The 18521-nt window shown below is 43.9% G+C and overlaps 1 protein-coding gene across 2 annotated transcripts in view; it reads left to right on the forward strand.

The window, feature by feature from the left end:
• Nucleotides 1-17056, forward strand: part of ENPP4 (ectonucleotide pyrophosphatase/phosphodiesterase 4) — a 356128-nt gene extending 339072 nt beyond the window's left edge. For both annotated transcript variants that reach the window (XM_069605799.1, XM_069605800.1), the window contains exon 4: nt 16051-17056. In XM_069605799.1, coding sequence (XP_069461900.1) covers nt 16051-16415 — 365 coding nt within the window. In that variant the 3' untranslated portion in view covers nt 16416-17056. The remainder of the gene's footprint in view (nt 1-16050) is intronic.
• Nucleotides 17057-18521: the final 1465 nt, after the last annotated feature.

An 18521-nucleotide genomic window follows, 5' to 3' on the forward strand; every position in this document is an offset into this window, starting at 1 on the left:
GGATGGACGATTCCTGGGGTGAGAGAAGCATTAAGAATGATTGTTAAATCAAGTTTATATTTGAATTTATTGGAACTCATATAGCGCTGTAGAATTAAAGTAATAAACAGTAAAATTAGTTTGGAAATATGAATAGGAAAATTAAATTGGCAGTAAATAAAAAAGGAAAAAAGAAATGGAATCATCAATTGTGTGACAACAAGTGATTCTTTTAACGAGTATGAATAATATGCAGAGATGTAGAGGACTGGATAGGTAGGCAAAGAGCATTCCAGAATTTAGGGGCAAGTAAAAAGAATGAGCAAAATGAGATGAAGCACAGTGTGGCATAGGATACAGAAACTAGTTATAGTGAGTTTGAATTAAGAGAAATAGAGGAGAAGTATGAAGTGATGAGGGCAGAAAGATATGGTGTAGCAAGACCATGGATAGATTTATGGAGGCTACAGAGGAAATGATGAAAAATATGTTAATCAAATGTGAGAAGGGAGTGTAAAGGAATAGAGGAGCGAGAGGATAAGGAGATCATTATACATAAACTGAGGGGGAAGAAGGAAGGCCAACCAAGAGAGCAGAGTAGTAATCAAGATGTGAAAAGACAAGAGAAGTGATAGGAGTGTAAAAACATGAACAGAGAGAGGCACAAGGGCACAGAATATTATAGAGAAGTAAGAGACTGGTACGAGCAGTGTTAGAGATGTGTCTAGAAAAGAATCAAAAGTGGCAAGTAGGTTAGGAGCAGAGGTAGAAAAGAAGAGTATTTGGGGGGAAGACGCAGCCAAGGTTGGATGAGGCAGTGAAGTTCAATAAGCAAGAAACAAAGGCACCTCAGGTTTGAAAGGATTCAGGTGAAGAAAGTGCTTGTGTTTCAAGTCCGGAATGCAGAACTAAGCAAAGAAAAGGAAATAAAGATTTGGATCATCAGCATCCAAGTGACAGGAAAGATTTCCGGAAACAAGATCCAATAAGGGAATAGCATGGAAAAAAGAAGTGGGCCAAGTACAGAACCCTTTGGAACTCCATATTGAAAGGGACAGGCAAAGAAGGATTTGCCAGCCAAAGAGGCAGAAACGGTATGACCAGTGAGATAGTGTAAGGAAGGCATGATATTCAGCAGTGAAGACAGACACAAGTGATCACAGTTCAAGTGCGTTTATTGAACTTCAGTGGGCTGGATCAACGCCTGTCTAACCCTAGATCTAAGGATGGGAACAAGCTACAACCATCAAAGTAGAAATAACACAGTCCTAGTGGAGTCTTGTCAAAATAAGAAGGGCCTATACTAATAAACCTATCGCCAATCCTTACTTCTAAATATAAATGGTGTTAAAAAATGATGTATTCAAAAGAGTGTTCAAGAAACAATATGTCAGGACAGATGAGAGATAAGATCCCCTTCCCCACGTTTTCAACACAGGAAAAGGCATCACTCTTGAGCTTGGAACACACTCTAGCTTCTTTGATCACCAAGATGCAGTTCAAAAATCAAATGCAACCTTCTGCGATAAAGTCTCTCGTTCTCCACAAGTCTCTCGCTCACAGAATGTCACGGGTTACCAAAACAACACTTAAAGTTCTTTCTACTCAAAAGTTCACTGTCCTTCGTTTTCAGTTATAACATTCACTCTGGGTCTCCCACAGCCGGGCTCGGACCCTCTTCTTACACATTGTCTCAACTGGTCTCCCTCGATCGGGCTCGGACCCACTTGTGACTTGCACCCCCAATAGGCCTCCCTCAGCCAGACTCTGGCCTTGGTAGGGTTCACTTTAATGAGTAGTTCACTTATATTGAAGACTTTCGATTGTGCAAAGGTTTTTCTCAGACCCTCTCATGACCCCTTCGATTTTCGCGTATCGCCTTTTCATCTGCAATGTCACTATTGAAATATCGAAGTTTTCGCTGCTGTGTTTCTTTATAAGACAACTTTTGCCAGAGACCTTTGATTGAGCACCCACACAGTGCCGGACCACTCTGCAAACTTGTATATTTTGTTTCTCTCATAAAATGTTCAACACACTGATCAGCTTTCCGTATTTGTCTTTCGTCAAATGCTTCAACGTTCACTCTCTGAGGATGCATTGTTGCTGATCGTATCCTTCATTTAAACACAGATCGGCCTTGTACAGTTACTCCCGACTCACCGGCTGTTTTGAAGGTTCTGCTTTTGGCTTTGATCCAGGAGCCATGGACGATACCACCGCAGCTGCTGTTACTCCCTGACTCGGCCAGTCATGCAGTATCTCGGACACACAGAATAGGATTCTCTTGCTTAACTTCTTGACTTTACACGTGCTACTTTCAAATCCTCAAGAGTATAACGATCACTAGTCGAAAAAGCTCAAGGCCATCACCCTTCTTCTGTCTCTTTTTGAACTGTTGTCTTTCTCCATCGATTCAGTTGTGGCCTGGAAGAAACTGCTCCTTCGTGTGCTTTGCCTCGCTCAAAGTGTGCTCTCGTGCTCCGCCTTTTATCCTTGTGGGGAAGTTCAATGGAGATCAGGTATGAGTCATTAACGCTGATTGCCTGACTCTGCCTGACCATGCTAATGGGACATATCAGGTACATTGTTCGGAAACTAGTCTGTTTTTTCCCAGAGCGTGCTGTCTGTGTAGCAGTGTTCATGAAGGGAAGGGGACGGCGGTTACAGTCCCCAGATATCCTACCTGGTAGGTTGGGTCAAAGGGATGGGGGGATATCGCGTCTCACCACAAGGTGTCCCGGTCCCTGAGGACCCCTCCCCAGGTGATCCACCAGCACTGGTCCCACCTCAGGGTCTGGCCACCTGAGAGAGCGACCCCCAGGGACTAGCGGGTGATGCACCTTCTGGCTTCTCACAGATAGGAAGTAAACTACTGATGTACAGAACCAGAGAAGCAAGAACTGAAAGAAGAGTAGAATGTTTGAGATGGTGAGCAGAGGGAAGTGAGTTTTAGACATGGAGAGCAGTTTCGGTGGAGTGACCTGGATGAAAGCCAGATTGTAGAGGAGGAAGTAGTGAGTGGAGATTGAGATGAGCGATCACCTGTGAAGAGATGACTCTTTCAAGCAGTTTGGAGAGAAAAGGAAGGAGAGAGGTGGGTCAGTAATTTTCAGGAAGGCGAAATCCAGAGTAGTGTAAAGGAATACTAATCGCCTGCTTAAAAGAAGGCCCTATGGCAGAGTCCATAGGGAGATTATAAATACCGGTAAGATCGAGAATACGTTGAAGATAACTGCAGAGAATAAGAGGGTCAAGAGGTGAAGTGGTAGGATGAGCAGAGCGAAGAAAAGGCACATTGTCAGAATCCAAGAGCAGGTGGAAAGAGAAGGGGAGAATAGAGGAAGGTAGAGAACAAGAAGAAAGAGTAGGAAGACTAGTAAATGAACATTGTGGGTGGAAACAAACTGATACTGATAATCCAGCGTTGGACCCCTTGCTCATTGTGCTTTAGAGAGACTCTGCTTCACCTCACTGAGGAGGCCCAATAACGCCGAAAAACATGTCTGGGGTTGCTGATGGTACTCTTGTTCAGAGCAGATTTGCCTAGCATTTCTGTATTGGAATGTTCTCCTGGGTGAGACCAGACTGATATGCAAATGGATATTTTTCCTCTTCCTCTGTGAAGGGTACAATGAGATAAAACGTGGTTGTAGACTCCGCTAAGTAGAGAAATTCCATAGCACAGGGTATTTGTTCCATGTTCGTCCTCAGTAGGGGGGCTCCCACACTCTTGGTTAAATGAAGAATGTAGGTTGAAAGGTTTACAGATGAAGAAATCAGCAAAGTCTGAGGATGTAAGGGGGAAGAGAGCGCGGGATCAGGAGGAGTAGGCACCAGGATGCGAGAGACTATCTGAAAGAGGCAGCGAAGGTGAGAAAAAGTGAGGTTAAGCCCAGAGAATTAACACTTTTCAGCTTCAGTTAGATGAGAATCATATGAAGAGTGCAGAGTGGAAAGAGAAACTAAGTCCAAGGGAGATTGGGATTTTTGTCCAGCAGCGTTCTGCTTTACGCAAGGAAGATCTCAGAGAAAGATGTGTAGGAGTTATCCAGGGTTGAGGAGGTTTGCATGAGGGGGGAAAAGATTGAGGAGGGTAAAGAGTATTGAGAGTAGATTGAATGATATCTTTGAGGGAGGATGCTGCTTGATCTGGCAAGAAAGAAGCAAATGGGTCAATGGTAAGTAGAGAGGAGGTCAATAAAGATAGAGTAGTCTGTATTAAGCTTCTGAATAAAAGCAGAGGGATAGAAATCAAACAGCAATCCTGACTCAACATGTCTTAGCAAGCTTCAGTGGCTGATGGAAAGACAGTCTAAGGCTATCATGCTACAGCTAGGGTTGAAATGGCTAGACCAATTCTGCTGAAGAAATTCCCCTCTCCGTGAAAAGGAAGAAACCAGTAATGAACAGTACATAATCTCCTTACAATCTGCAAACATGTGACCTCATGCGCTATTTATTTTACTTTGGGCATTTATTAAGCATGTACCTAGCTTCCGGAAGGAGCTGAGCATTGCAAGTCGATAGGGGTTGCAGGCATACATTAGATGGTTTTGGGGAGGGGAGGGGACAATACTTACAATATAGCATATTTTACCGCTATGCCATTTATGGTCATAGGAAATCCTTCACATTTATAGTTTGTGGGGAAATGTAACCGTCCTGAGATGGAGCGTGGGGGAGGAACAGTATGGGGTGCTGCAAAGTGTAATCAGCACCTAGAGTTTGGGCTGGGTGGGTTCAGGGTGATATTTCTTATGGGGTGTGAAGTAGGTGCTCCTTGATGATGAGTGACTTGATTTTCTTTTCAAAATTTCAATGAGGGTGGGAACGAGTCCGATGTTGATGGGTGTGACGTTTCACAGCTTAGATCGCAAAAGCATTTTTTAGGGTTCTTTCTTTTTTGACCTTCTACTGTTCTAGCCTGGTAAGGTCCTGATGTGCGGTGATGCATTGAATGCCAGAGATGGTAACTTTGTCTGGCAGGTAGGGGTGAGTGTACCTAGTGATAGCTTTATTTCTAATGCAACTGGCTTTAAAGGTTGTGCATGCTTCTCTGGGTAGCTAGTGATGTGCAATGAGTTTGGAAAGCGTGGTCCTATTATTAGGGTACTTTGAGACTTACAGCACGGTGGAAAATGTTTCTCGCATGTGCTGAGGTGATGGTGATTAGGCTGGTGAGGAAGGTGTTTGCACCATCCAGATGAAATGGGATCGGGCCTGCATGGTGATCTGAAGTCTGGTGAGAAAGGCATAATTTTCTGCAGAAGGGATAGTTGCACCATGTTGTCTGAGATTTCGTTGCTCAGTGTTATTTTAAGTGGTAGACAACCAGGTCAAAATGTGGGGATGTTCTTTGCTCTTGATGAGTAGTCTCTGTGGGGTTTAGTTTGAGGGAGGCGCTCAAGTCCAGTTCTGGATCGGGGCAAGGCAGGCCTCAAGTTTGCAGAGGACTTCAACAGGTGATAACTTCAGGTAGAGTTTTGTATCTGTGTATTTTATAATCCTGCACCCAGAAATCTGAAATGTTAATTTGCGCTTTGTGAAAACTTGTGGGTCTTTCCCTGTCTACTCCCCGGGGATCTTCTACACATGGGGCCAGGGGAGAACCATCCCTTTTGGATCCCAATCCTGGGGGTGGACTAGCGAGGGAGTATCACCTGGGCAAAGGGTCCTCAGGGATTGGAGAGGAATACCCAAAGGCGAGACAAGGTATCCCACCTTTTCTGATTCCGGCCTATCCTACCCTCCCTCTACTGTCATAGGATATTGTCACTCATGAACTGTTCTATTAAATGAACGAAAGGACCAGAACATACCCCAATTTACTATCGTTATACTATCATTATAGTAATAAAACAAGGATTATGCCATTATGAACATAACATTGAGGTGGGGAAGAGAAAACCAAAAGTGATACAACCTTCTTATAATGTGTACCGCTCAAGAACTGAGATACGGTATCCCCCCTTCTCTGACATTGACCTACCCAACCCACACTCAGCCTTCATGGGTTATATTAAGGCATGCCATCTTCGTTTCCCAAAATACCACTCAAGTACTGTGACTAAGACGAGGCAGTCGGGAGGAATACAGACTTCCTATGTGAAAACACCACTATGGTACTAGGACAAAGAAGATGCAAACACAGGCAGACCAGCATACTCAATGGAGATGTCCCAATAACAAGGTCAGGCAATTGAAACAAAGTATACCCAACTGCAATCCATTAACCAGTGACGGGTGTATAAAAAGGAGGGAGAAATCGGCAACAGCAGTAGCAGTCCTGGGAGTGACAGAAGCAGACATGGCCGTGAAGCCAGAAGGGAAGCTGAAAGGAGGTGAGACTCTGAGGGACAAGAAAGCTGTTGGTCCTGGCAGGTGTGGCTTAGGAGCTGGAGCTCCTTGGGACAGAGACGAGGCAGAGGAAGGAGGCTAGCTGAGGAGACATCCTTCCACCCATCAAGAGGACTGCTCGCCCTCCTCTGGCACTGTGATAGAGTTGGAGTGTCTCTGGGGTATGGGAAGAACCCCTAGAGGCATTTCCTGAGGTTTGTGGCAAGCGCAATAGAAAGGAAAGTCTTCAAAGGGGAGCTGGTGAGTGTGAGGAGCTGAAACACCCTGTTTGACTTTGATTGTGAGTGCTAGAGGACAAACTTCTATTCTATCAGTTTTAAAGTATACATTGTATCAGAGTGGTCATACTCCTTCAAAGTTGGGAAGGGACATTTTCAAAAGTCTCCATGTGAAATGTACATTAAAATAAACAGCGTCTGTGTCAAAAAGGCATTGACAGAAAAAGCGAGCTATGCGTAGAGATGAATTGTGAGTAAAATCCCCAAGAAAAACTATAAAGAGTAATTAAGCATCGGTGTGGACCCCAGGCAGTAAAGTGATCCAGGAGGGTCGCAGCTACCCCACCATAAAGAAATATATACTACGAAGGTTTCCAGGCAGTGGAGTGACCCAGGAGAACCACAGAAACTCAGTAAAGAAATTATGAAGAAACAGTAATGTATCAAAAAAAGTGAATGTTGAAAAAGAATCTGATTTTGGCTAATGAACTTTAACAACATGGCACAGCTAAAGCTCAAGCCACCTGGTTATGCAACCTGTAGTGGGTGGACAGTGCGGTCTGACAACAGCACCACGACCAAGGGTGCCCCATTGAACAAGTGAACTGCTTGACAAACTAAAGTGAAATAAGAGGAGCTGTTTAGAATGGGTGAAGGAAACCCGTTGAACTGTCATGGTTTTGCAAGTGGAACCTTTGTGTTAAGCAAGTTGAGCTTTTGTGTTAAAGAAAGTGGAACTTAACCAGTTGAACATCGGTTTTGAAAGTGAACTTTATGGAATCGGAAGGGTCTAAGCTTGGGCATGAGAAGCCTGGGAGACCCATTGAAGAGTGTAAACCGAAGGGCTTTTGAGTTTGGGGAGAGGGAACCCAGAAAAGGCAAATAAGGTACTTTGAAGTTTTTAACAAGTGAATCCTGAGAAGCCTGTGAAACCTTGAGTGCCTTGAACTTGGGGAATGGAGTTACAGAAGAACTCAATTGCCAAACTATTTTTACTTTGAACACTATTGAGTTTATCAAGTCCCGTACACATTCTTATTCTATAGAAGTGAGGGCAAGCATAGGTTTTGACACACAGTATTTTGTTTTGGACTGACAGACTTAGACTTCCCGTAGTGCACTTTCCGATAAGGAACATTCCCACCTTAAAGCTAGGGCAAGATAGGCGTTCCACCATCCTGACCAGTAAAATAAAGGTTTTCAAACTATCTTTTAGTTGTCTGTGTCATCGCTCGATACCATAACTGTCTCACAGCTTAAATAAGTGGCGTTATGAATGGTACTCCCGAATCACTGCATGGATTGGAAAATGGGGCCTGCAGTTTACTATAAGATAAATGCTGTATGTGCAATAATCCAGTGAACTAGGTGACGGGTTTCATTTAGATTTCTTTTTCTGAAGCATACTAAGTCACTAGCAAAGGTTGCAAGATTTAGGAGGTGTGAGTCTAAGAGCAGAGAGGGATTCAACCATCCAGTAAAATAGCTTTCTAATGGATTGTGTCCTCCCACTGACGGATTCCTCATCTTGGATCAATCCATATCCTGCATAGCAGTCTTGAAAATAATTTCAACACCAGAGGGCGCTGTGTGGCATCGAGACGATGTCCCACGACCATTACCATTCCCACGTCCGGGCGTGGCGTTGATGCTAGTATAAACAGCACGCACATCGCCCATTGCCTAAGCTATATTTTTTCTGCATGCACAGCACGCTTTCGGAACAGTTCCATTCGCCTCAGCGAATATCCCGACTAATGTCTTTTCAGGGCCTCATTACGACCCAGGCGGTAAGTTACCGCCTGGGCCGTGACTTTACCACCATGGCGTAAACTACGTTTACGCCATGGTGGTTGGCGGACTTACCGCCCCATTCCGACCTTGGCGGGGCGGTAAGTCCCCAATCCCCATTTACCCTTCCCCATTCCCATTTTTGCCCCATAGGGCATAATGGGAGTGGGGAAGGCGTTAATTACGCCACCGTAAATTACGGTGGCGTAATTAACTCCATGGTCCCTTAGCGCCATGGATTCTAACACCTGCTAAAAGCAGGTGTTAAAAGCGCCATGGCGCTAAGGGACCTCGTAATTGGCGGTAAGGGGTCGGCGCAGCTAACGCTGGCGTTAACCCCTTACCGCCAGGGTCGTAATGAGGCCCACTGTCTTCGCCGAAGACTGGCTTCAAGAGATGTGTGGACTGTGATTAGAAGATGTTGACCACTGATCTGCACAGGATTTGTCTCTGGTGCCTCGGCACAGAACAGAAGGTCATAGAGTGCAGCTCCTGCCAATTGATGGCCAGGAAGTGCTTGAAGGAGAGATCTAAATTCTCCCTGCGTCGGTCGGTCTTCATCTTCCACACCTTTGAAAAGGAAGTCTCCCGATAGACCCAAGAAACTAACTCGACATTCCAAGCAGTCAAGATCCAGGAGTGATTCCCATCACTCTTCCTTTTAGTTGTCTAAGAAACAATGCCATCGTTCCTCGCCCTCTGACTCCTCGCCTGACAGGCATCAGGTACGTTTTCCAGATGAGACCGCTGCTACTGCTGAATGAAAATGGAGGTCTTTTCGAAGGTGACCCATACTGGTCCCTCGAAAAAGCAAAAAAAGGCTGTTGAACCCACCAAACGTCCAAGACTGGCAGGGAGTCCTGCAAGGTTTCGACCCACGCACCCAAGAGCTTGAGTCTGAAGTCCTCAGGAATGTCATCTCGTGTAGTGTTAACCATGGAGGCTTCATCAAAGAAAATATCTTTGGAGATGAGTATTTCAGCCAAATCTAAGACTTATTCTTCAGGTCCATCTTCAAAGAGCAGGAAGATGATGCTGTACCCTTTGGGTATGAAGGTTTTGAAATATCCAATATTCCAGAGGAGTTGGTCTCAGACCAATCCTGGCTTGAAGGCGTAGCCACTTGCTTGAAAGAAGCCAGTGGTCTGGATACCTCCCCTGAGGTGGAATTTGGACATGCCAGACATACACTCACCCTAGTGCTGTCTATAGAACGACCATGAATAGGGTGATTGAGTATTGGGTTGGGGGCGTCTAGCTAAGGAGATTAGCCAGGATGACCTTACGTACATTCTGGGTAGGGGCCCTCCCAAGGAGCCTGTGCTGCCCTTCCATACAGCACATTAAAAATTGCATTTTAGTAAACTGGCAGAACGAAGACACCACTCCTGCTCTAAATAATGAATTGGTGAAGACGTACAGGCCTTCTTCTGTTAACCCTGACTTCCTCTTCAGACACCCTTCACCAAAGTGTTTGGTGGTGCAGGCAGCTACTTCAACATCAAAGGCTGCAGCTTATCCGACCACCCCCCCCCCCCGGATAGAGACAGTAACAAAAAAAAGCACGACACCCTGGCTAAGAGGGTATTCTTTGCATGGAGCATGGCACTGAAAGCCATTGATGCATTTTGTTGTATGTCGAAATGCACCTATACATTACGGAATGTAATTTCCCATGCGGCAGAACATTCATGAAGGGGAGATGAGAGATAGTTTTAACAACTAGTGATGGCAAGGAGGCTTCATGGAGTCAGACCTTGATGCGTCACACTGCATTGGCCGGTGTATGGGCTTGAGTGCAGTTATAGGATTGTCATGGTTATGCAAGTCCTGGTTTGCCGCCGATGTCCATCAAGCCTGCATTTTTGGAACAAAGACAGGCCACAGCTTGGAAAAGCTACAAGCTTCCAAGGCTGCTACGAAATCTTTCGGGGCAGCCATCTGTCAGCCACAACCGCAACAACCACCTGCGCAGACTTAGAGAGGGTGTTCCTTTCATTATTACTCTTCTTTCGGCCAAATGGGAAGAGATCAAGCTACTCAGATAGGACAAAGGAGGTTCACACGTGCCCCCCAGAGGCCTTGGGGGAAAAACTGCCCAGGCAACCACTTCCTCACTGCCCTGTACCACATCTCCAAAACCTCGCTGAGCACTTTGCTCGCAAAACCAGGTGGGAGGCATGTTGACCCAACATCTGCCCAAATGGCTTACTTTTGATGCATGGGCATTACAGACAGTGGCCCATGAGTACTGTCTCCCATTTCTACATAGTCCCCCAGATTCTCCCCCGACCGAGCAATCTCTTTGGGAACCAGATCTGCTCCTTCTACAGGAGATTATTTTCCTGTTGGAGAAAGGTACTGTGGCAAGGGTTCCTGTAGCGGAACTATACCAGGCTTGGTATTGCACCTATTTTCTGGTTCCCAAGAAAGACGGAGGACTGCGACACATCTTGGACCTAAGACTCTTGAACAAGTTCCTCAGGAAGGGAAGATTCAAGATGGTCACTCTTTCGCAGATCCTCCAAACCTTCAGGTCAAGGATCGGATGGTGTCACTCGATCCTCCGGATGCTCATTTTCATGTGCCTATACATTCCAATCTCAGAAATTTCCTGAGGATCGCCATTGGCAGTTCTCATTATAAGTTTTGACTACTGTCTTTCGGGCTCACTTCCGCCCTGAGGGTCTTCACAAAGTTGATGGCAGTGGTGGCAGTGAATTTAAGGAGCGCAGGGATGCACATCTTCCCTACCTAGGCGATTGGCTAATCAGAGCTCATTTTCCCGACAGGCTCTGTAACATTTCAACAGCACCTGCCACTCTCTCCACAAACTGGGCTTCTCCCTCAACTTCAAGAAGTACCACGTGACACCGTCCCAGAAACTGCAATTCATTGGAGTAGTCATGGACTCTTCCTCGGGGGGAAGGCATTGCCTCTCGGGGTGAGGGCTCAACATATCTTGCAGATGGTAACGAGATTTCAGAACACCCAACATCTACCGGCATTCGATTTTCTTAGGTTGTTGGGCCTCATGGCATCCTGCATGTTCTTGGAGCCAAAAGCCCATCTAAGGATGAGGTCCCTCCAGTGGGCCCTCGGATCCCAATGCTCAGAATTCTCAGGCAGGATGACAGACCTTCTTCGGGTCCCAGGTCTCACAAGATTTACTGTGGTTGGCCTGCAAGGAGAATGTGATGATAGAGGAACCTTTTTGGCAACCCTGGCCAGAGATAACAGTAGTCAGAGATTCTTCCCTCACAGGATGGGGAGCTCGCCCCGATCAGCAGATTTTGATCCCCATCAGAATCAAGACTACACATATAAACTTGATAGAGCTGAGGGCATTCAGCTGATGCTGGTGGCCTTCTTGCCTGCCGTACAGGGAAGAACTTCCTGATAATGACGTACAACACAGTGGCCATTCATTACCTCAACAATAGAGGAGGTGAAGGGTTACTACCACTGGTACAGGAAGGCAATGCAGAACTGGTTTTGGGCACTACAAAACAGGATCTCTCTTTTGGCTATTCACCTAACCAGAGAAGATAATGTGACAGACACTCTGAGCAGTCACAGCACGATCTCCGATTAGTGGGCGTTAGCTCAGGAAGTCCTGCTAGAGATCTTGGGCCTGATTCATGGAAGTGTCTTATAATGGCGCAATTCCATACGAAAACGTTCTGTGAATCGGGCCCCTTGGTTCTTTGGGGAACCCCTCAAGTGGATCTGTTCACATCCAGTAACAGGAAATGTGACCTGCTCTGCTCCAGGGAATTTCCTCAGAGGGTAGCTCTGGAGGACGCATTTGTAGTGGACAGGGAATGTCCACTCCTGTACGCGTTCCCATCAGTCCCCATCATTCGTCATGTCATCAGGAGGCTGAGGAAATCTGGAAAGTCCATGATCCTGATTACTCTGGATTGGACCAGGAGGAAGTGGTACCCAGGCCTTCTAAACATGTCCATCTGCCCTCCATTTTGTCTTAGCCCAGAGAGTGGACCAGAGAGAGAAAGGCAATCTTCTTCACCCAGGAATCAGAACTCTGAACCTGCACGCCTGGTTTCTGAAATGTTAAAATACAAAGATTGGGACCTCCTATAAGACGTGATTGAGGTGTTGATTTTGGACAGAAGACCGGCAACAAAAGCACTGTACCATTGCCATTGGTATACGTTTCAGGCTGGTGTAGAGATAAAGATATTGATCCTTTCACTTGCAATACACTGCCAGTACTTTCCTTTTTTGCTGCAACTAGGCCATCGGGGGCTGCAGGTGGCTACCGTCAAGGGATACCTGCATTATCCATTTTTAAACGCACACCTGAGCAAGGCACATACTTTAAGATGCCAATTGCCATACACTTCCTCAAGGAGCTGACAAATGCATTCACACCGGTCTCTTTTATGGTTCCGTCCTGGGATTTAAACCTGTCCTCTCTGGTGATTAACCCTGAAAACTATTGTTTTGGTATCCATCCCTTCTGTTCCCTGAGTTAGGGAACAACAAGCCTTGTCTTGCAAACCACCATTTACTACATTCTCTAAGGAGAAGGTAGTTCTAAATGTTCCTCCCTCCTTCCTTCCCCATGTGTTGTCTGATTTGCATCTGACACAGATGATAAAAAGCTGGTAAAGTTATCATCTAAGGGTGAAGAGAGGTTACACAGGCTAGACCCAAAAAGGGCTCTTAGCTTCTACATTTCTAGGATGTTAAATGTAGGAAAAGATGACCAACTGCTTATTGGTTATATCGGCCATAGGCTAGGCCAAGCCGTGACCAAACAAATCTTATCACATTGGACCATCTTATGCATTTCGGAGTGCTGCTCTATTACGGGGAAAGATGTCCCAGAAACCTATAGAGCCCATTCCACCAGGGGAGTGGCAACCACTTGGGCTGTCCAAAGATGTGTTTCAGTGCATGACATTTGCAATGCTGCAACTTGGTCCTCACTGCACACTTTCTCAAAGCATTATTGCTTGGACAATCTGCCAGGGATTGATGCTCGATTTTGAAGACCAGTTCTGAATGATTGATATTGTGCAGAACATTACACAAAAATTCCACTTCTCCAACCTCCATCTACAAAACTGTTATGGGAATGTAAGTTGAGGAATTCCATGGGAGGACACAATCCATTAGAAGAACAAATTACTTACCCCTGGTAATGTTCTTTCTCCCTGGATGTTCCTACCTCGGATTCCTCATAGCCCTCCCAGCCTATCCCTCTGACTGTGGCTGAATCATTTTAGTATACACCTCTCTTTAAAGCCCTTGCAGGTAATATAATTCTGGAAACACTTGTGTATAGGTGCCATACAAATGTCCAATAAAAAAATGACGGCTGTGTAGAAAGAGGGAAAAACTAAGAACTGAGGCAACGGGTGCGGTGAAGTGCATGCTTTTTATACTAGCCTCAACGTCACGTCCGGACACGGGATTGGTAACCGTCGAGGAACAATCGACTCGATGCTGCACAACGCGCACTGGTGTCGAAAAAGAAATCTGAGCCTGCAAAGCAGCATATGGAAATATCTAAGATGAGGAATCCGCAGGAGGAACATCCAGTAGAAAGAACAATACCTGGGGTAAATAATTTGTTCTTCTTGGTTAATGAGCCTGCTGCAGAGATGTGTCTGTAACCTACAGGTTACATGTTGGTCTTCCAGCACTGCCAACTCAGACTTTTAACTTTCCAAAGCTTAATAAAATGAGCAATCTTGTCTCCTGAGTAACTATTTTTTTTCCACAAACTTCGAAAAGCTCTCCACACTCCAGTGTGAGGAAAGAGGTAGAATTGTGTGCTAAATAGATGCATCTCCTAATCTTAAAAGCAGTTACCGGCACATTTCTAGCAGCAATAATTGTGATGCTGTTAAAGAGGCCTCCATTTGTGTGTGGTTTATCTACTTAGGAACATAATTAAAATTCTAAAAATAATAACATGAGAGTTGATGTATTTCTTCCCCCGTTATATAGGAGTTCATTGGGAATACTATCTCTCCGGCTGCTCCATGTTGGGCGCTGGTGGTATGTCTAGTCCTTTGGTTTTACCTTTGAATTGTGGTACTTTTGCCTTTCGTGTTTTTATTATGAATCCATGACTTTAAGGATCAGAATGCAAGCAAAATGTAATAGTACTTACCATTTCAATGTGAGATCAACGTGCAATGGAAAAATACTTTCGATTGCAAAACCACTGGACTAATTTTACGTAAATCTGCAATGCACGTTAACACATTTTTAAGTATTTAAATAACAATATGTACCCAATTAAAGTGTATTTTAAATGTTAAATATTTCTATGTCTTACAATCTATGTCCGTACTTATACAAATGATATTTGTCAAATCTATATGCATGTTTTCACTTCAACTTTCAGTTCTTGCCTACAACAATATAACATGCTTAGATTGCTGATGCTTATCTTTTCTTAACCACTACTAACATTGACACTAAATAATACATGTCCAGTGCTTTCGCCATGTTCCACGCTAATGCCACAGTTCTCATGTTCCGCTTCCTCAAGCATATGGCAACAGGCAAACTTGTTGGCTTTGCTAATACTTGTTGAATTATGTGACTTCACCAGTGTTCCATTTACAACCACTCAAAATCAATTACTCCTGAGCCAGTTGTACAAAATAGGATTCTTCAAATTTCTTCCTCAGTTGCCGGTTCCAGGTAACAGTTAAGTAGATCAGTTGCAAAAAGACCGGCCAGGCTGCTCTTCGGCCAGGCCACTCCCTACCGACTGTCTCGGGGTGTTCACACACTATTCACGTCACGTGCAATAAAGCATGTACTCTGCATTCCACTAGCATACCTGCAATACTGGAAAGACCAGAACAGAGTTTTCAGGGTATTGGTCATTAAGAACCTGTTACAACCTTAGCACTGTATTGTGGGAAAGCATCTTTCAATAAACCCTGCGCTGACCAGGGACTCCTGTTATTCTTCTATTTGAATGTGTTTTTGTCTTTATTTTCTTACAACGCTGATTTAAAATAGTTTTGAAGAAAACAGATTACCATTTATCCATCCAGAAACCGTTCTATTGCTTTTCTTGATCAAATCGAGAGCCAAATTGGGGAAGCAAGCAGTACTTTAAAGGGGCCAGTGATACTTTGCGTTGCATAATGTATCCGGTATCATGGGCAATGCTATACAAAATCTCTTCCTAAAAAGGAGTTCTGGTACACCAGAAGCAAGCTGAAGGTTTTTCTGGTGCAGGAACATTATTTTGTAAGGGAGAAGCACTTGGAATAAGTTACAATGTTTGTAAAATTGTGAGCGCTTAAAAGTCCAGTTTTAATTTCATGGAGCCTTCATTTTCTATACATAAAATGCTGTTTTTAAACTTTCTCGAATAAATTATGTGTTTTTATGCGAACCACCATGTAAAATGCATTATAAACGTATATCATCAATGATCAGTTCACACATTTCTTTTAAAGAACTACCTTCTCATGGTGCTTTGTTATTGGCTATGCTAAATCCACAGATAGTTACATGGACTGTACCAGATGAGGAAAGGAAGAGTGTTTTAATGTTTTTATTAGAGTTATGTGGGGCAATTACATCTGCTAAAGAAGCAAGCACCTTCTGGACCACTTCAAAATATATTCTACAATATTGAAAAGCAGCTTTTACCATTAATGGCAAACTCATGTATTAATATCCGATTTCTTTTGTTTAGATGGAACCCATGGTTATGACAATGCTTTACCCAGCATGCACCCCCTTCTGGTGGCCCACGGCCCTGCCTTCCGTAAAGGTTACAAGCAGGCCTCCATAAACAGCGTGGACATTTACCCATTGATGTGCCACATACTGGGATTGAAGGAGGAACCCAATAATGGAACATTTGCAAACACAAAGTGCTTGTTGAATGACCAGTGGTGCGTACATCTTCCAGAAGCTATCGGGATCGTTGTTGGTGTCCTCATGGTGTTGACCACTCTAACTTGTCTTATTGTCATCATGAAAAATAAGATGTCCTCTCTGCGCCAGTTTTCCCGCCTGCAGCTTCATGAGGATGATGACGACCCTTTAATTGGATAATGTTTGTAAGAATTTGAGTCTATCCTTAGCACCTTTACAAAGCAAGCCCTGTATATATTTTATAAAATGGGCATCGGATGAAAGCTACATCTTCTTTTTAAGGGATTTATTTTCATATGCATTAGTTCCTAAATTGCGGTTGTATGTTCATCACCTGCCTGGGTATTGAATGAGCTACTTGACTACACAATGGGCAGCAAGATATTTATGTAGAGCTGGGCGTCTGCAACCTTCAGCTCTCGAAATGTTTTGGACTACAACTTACATCTACCCTATGGAGGGTATTCAATGGGCATTCCAAAACATTCAGAGAGCCGCAGGTGCAGACCTTTGTGTTGGGAATAAAAAGTACTGCACTTTAATCTGCTGTATGATTGGCATGTCTCTATAGAGTCAGCTCATCATGCGCCCAAGCAATGATTAGGGATTTCTGGTGTTTATTTCCTCCAGAAAACACGTTTTAGTAATTTTACTTTTCTGTTACAAAAAGCTCAACAAGAAATCTATGTTTTCCAGATTTCTGCAAGGCTTATGAAGAAGAAATGTTTTACACTCCTTTCCACCTAGCCATGGACATTCGAAATACATGCTGACATTTGAATTTATGTCCTACATTAAAGGCGATTATTCCTGCTTCCCAAGCTATATCTTTCTATGTCCAGCTAGGGTAGCTGCTTTTGATATATTAATGTTCAACAGAAAAGTGTGTGGTTTGGTGTGATTCACTCTAAACAAGGGAAGGAGTGTGTTACTTTAGTGTAAATATCGAGATTCTGAATTGAAGGTTTTTATGGTTTTACTAAGTAAATGGTGGTGTGCCTGTCATTACAATGCATTGCTACAAGGTGCACCAATAATGTTTGAAAACCAAGATCCAAAAAGGATTTCAGCAATGATTGGGAAAACCAGCATTATTGTTACGTTAATCCTCTGATCAAATGTCATGGGAGTCTTACATGATGCGAAGGTGAATCTCTTCTCTGATGCAAGCTGATATCATAACCTGTCACCTAACCTTGGTTCCACTGAAAGGATGTATAACCTGTGGCTTATAAAACCTTTGCCTTTTACTTGAGATTTCAAATGAACACGAGTCAAACCGATGACTTGACAGGTGTGCAGTCATATGTATCAGTTTAAGACATGGATGTAATTTGTGAGCCAATTTGTCACTCACGTTGGAGCTACCTTTGAAAGCGAATATATTTCGAAACTAGAGTTTATTTTTCCACATGCAATATTGAACAACTAAGAATATCCCTTTATATGGAACATGTGCCGAACTAAATTGTCCATCAGCCTTTGCGATTGAATAATTGTCTTGTGAACACTAAACCCGGTGCAACTTTTGTCTTCTAAAGGTCTGAATTTTTTGTGGTTGGCTTTACAGCTAAATAGTTAATGGAATGGCTTTACTACTAAGCCCAGCATGCATAGTTCCATAGTTCACAGTTCCATGGTTGTTGTTTTTCACTCAATTGCACCAAGCAATAGTTTCCCATTCCCAGCTTTATTTTAGCTCTTTGGTTCTCACCACATGTAAGACTTCTTCTTCTCAATGTCTCTGTAGTTTGGGTCCGATACAACGCCCAACTTTCAGTATTTTATAAGTCTGTGTTGTTTTCAGTTGGGTTTACTACAGATCACAGTATGACCCGTTTGCTATTATCAATTTCTCTGTAGTTTGATTCAGTACAAATCCCAACATTCAGGTAATTCTATTTCTGTGTACACTTTGGATCCCAGTCTCATCTTCTTTCCTCCATCTCCTATTTCGCTTCATTTGAACTCCCCTACAGCGCTATTTCAGGAGTTTTCTTAAACATCAGATACTCAAACTGCTAGCACTATTTCCTTAATGCCTTTTCGTCATTATTTCTCCAGCAGTATCACAAATTTGCAACCGTTTCATTTTACGTACTGCTTTTGAGGTCTCAGCCCTATTCTTTCCCTTCTCACCTCCTGTGACTTATTCAGTTTACCGTCGGCCGTGCTTCTGGCTTTTCTCACTTCTGTGTGCTGGACTTTGTCCACTGCTCCACTCTCTGTAGTCCCACATTCCTCTCTTAACACTATCCTTGGTGTGGCCCTTTGACCCTTAGTGTT

The sequence above is a fragment of the Ambystoma mexicanum genome, chromosome 4p (genome assembly GCF_040938575.1).
Source record: "Ambystoma mexicanum isolate Mex_15411 chromosome 4p, UKY_AmexF1_1, whole genome shotgun sequence".
Classification (NCBI taxonomy): domain Eukaryota; kingdom Metazoa; phylum Chordata; class Amphibia; order Caudata; family Ambystomatidae; genus Ambystoma; species Ambystoma mexicanum.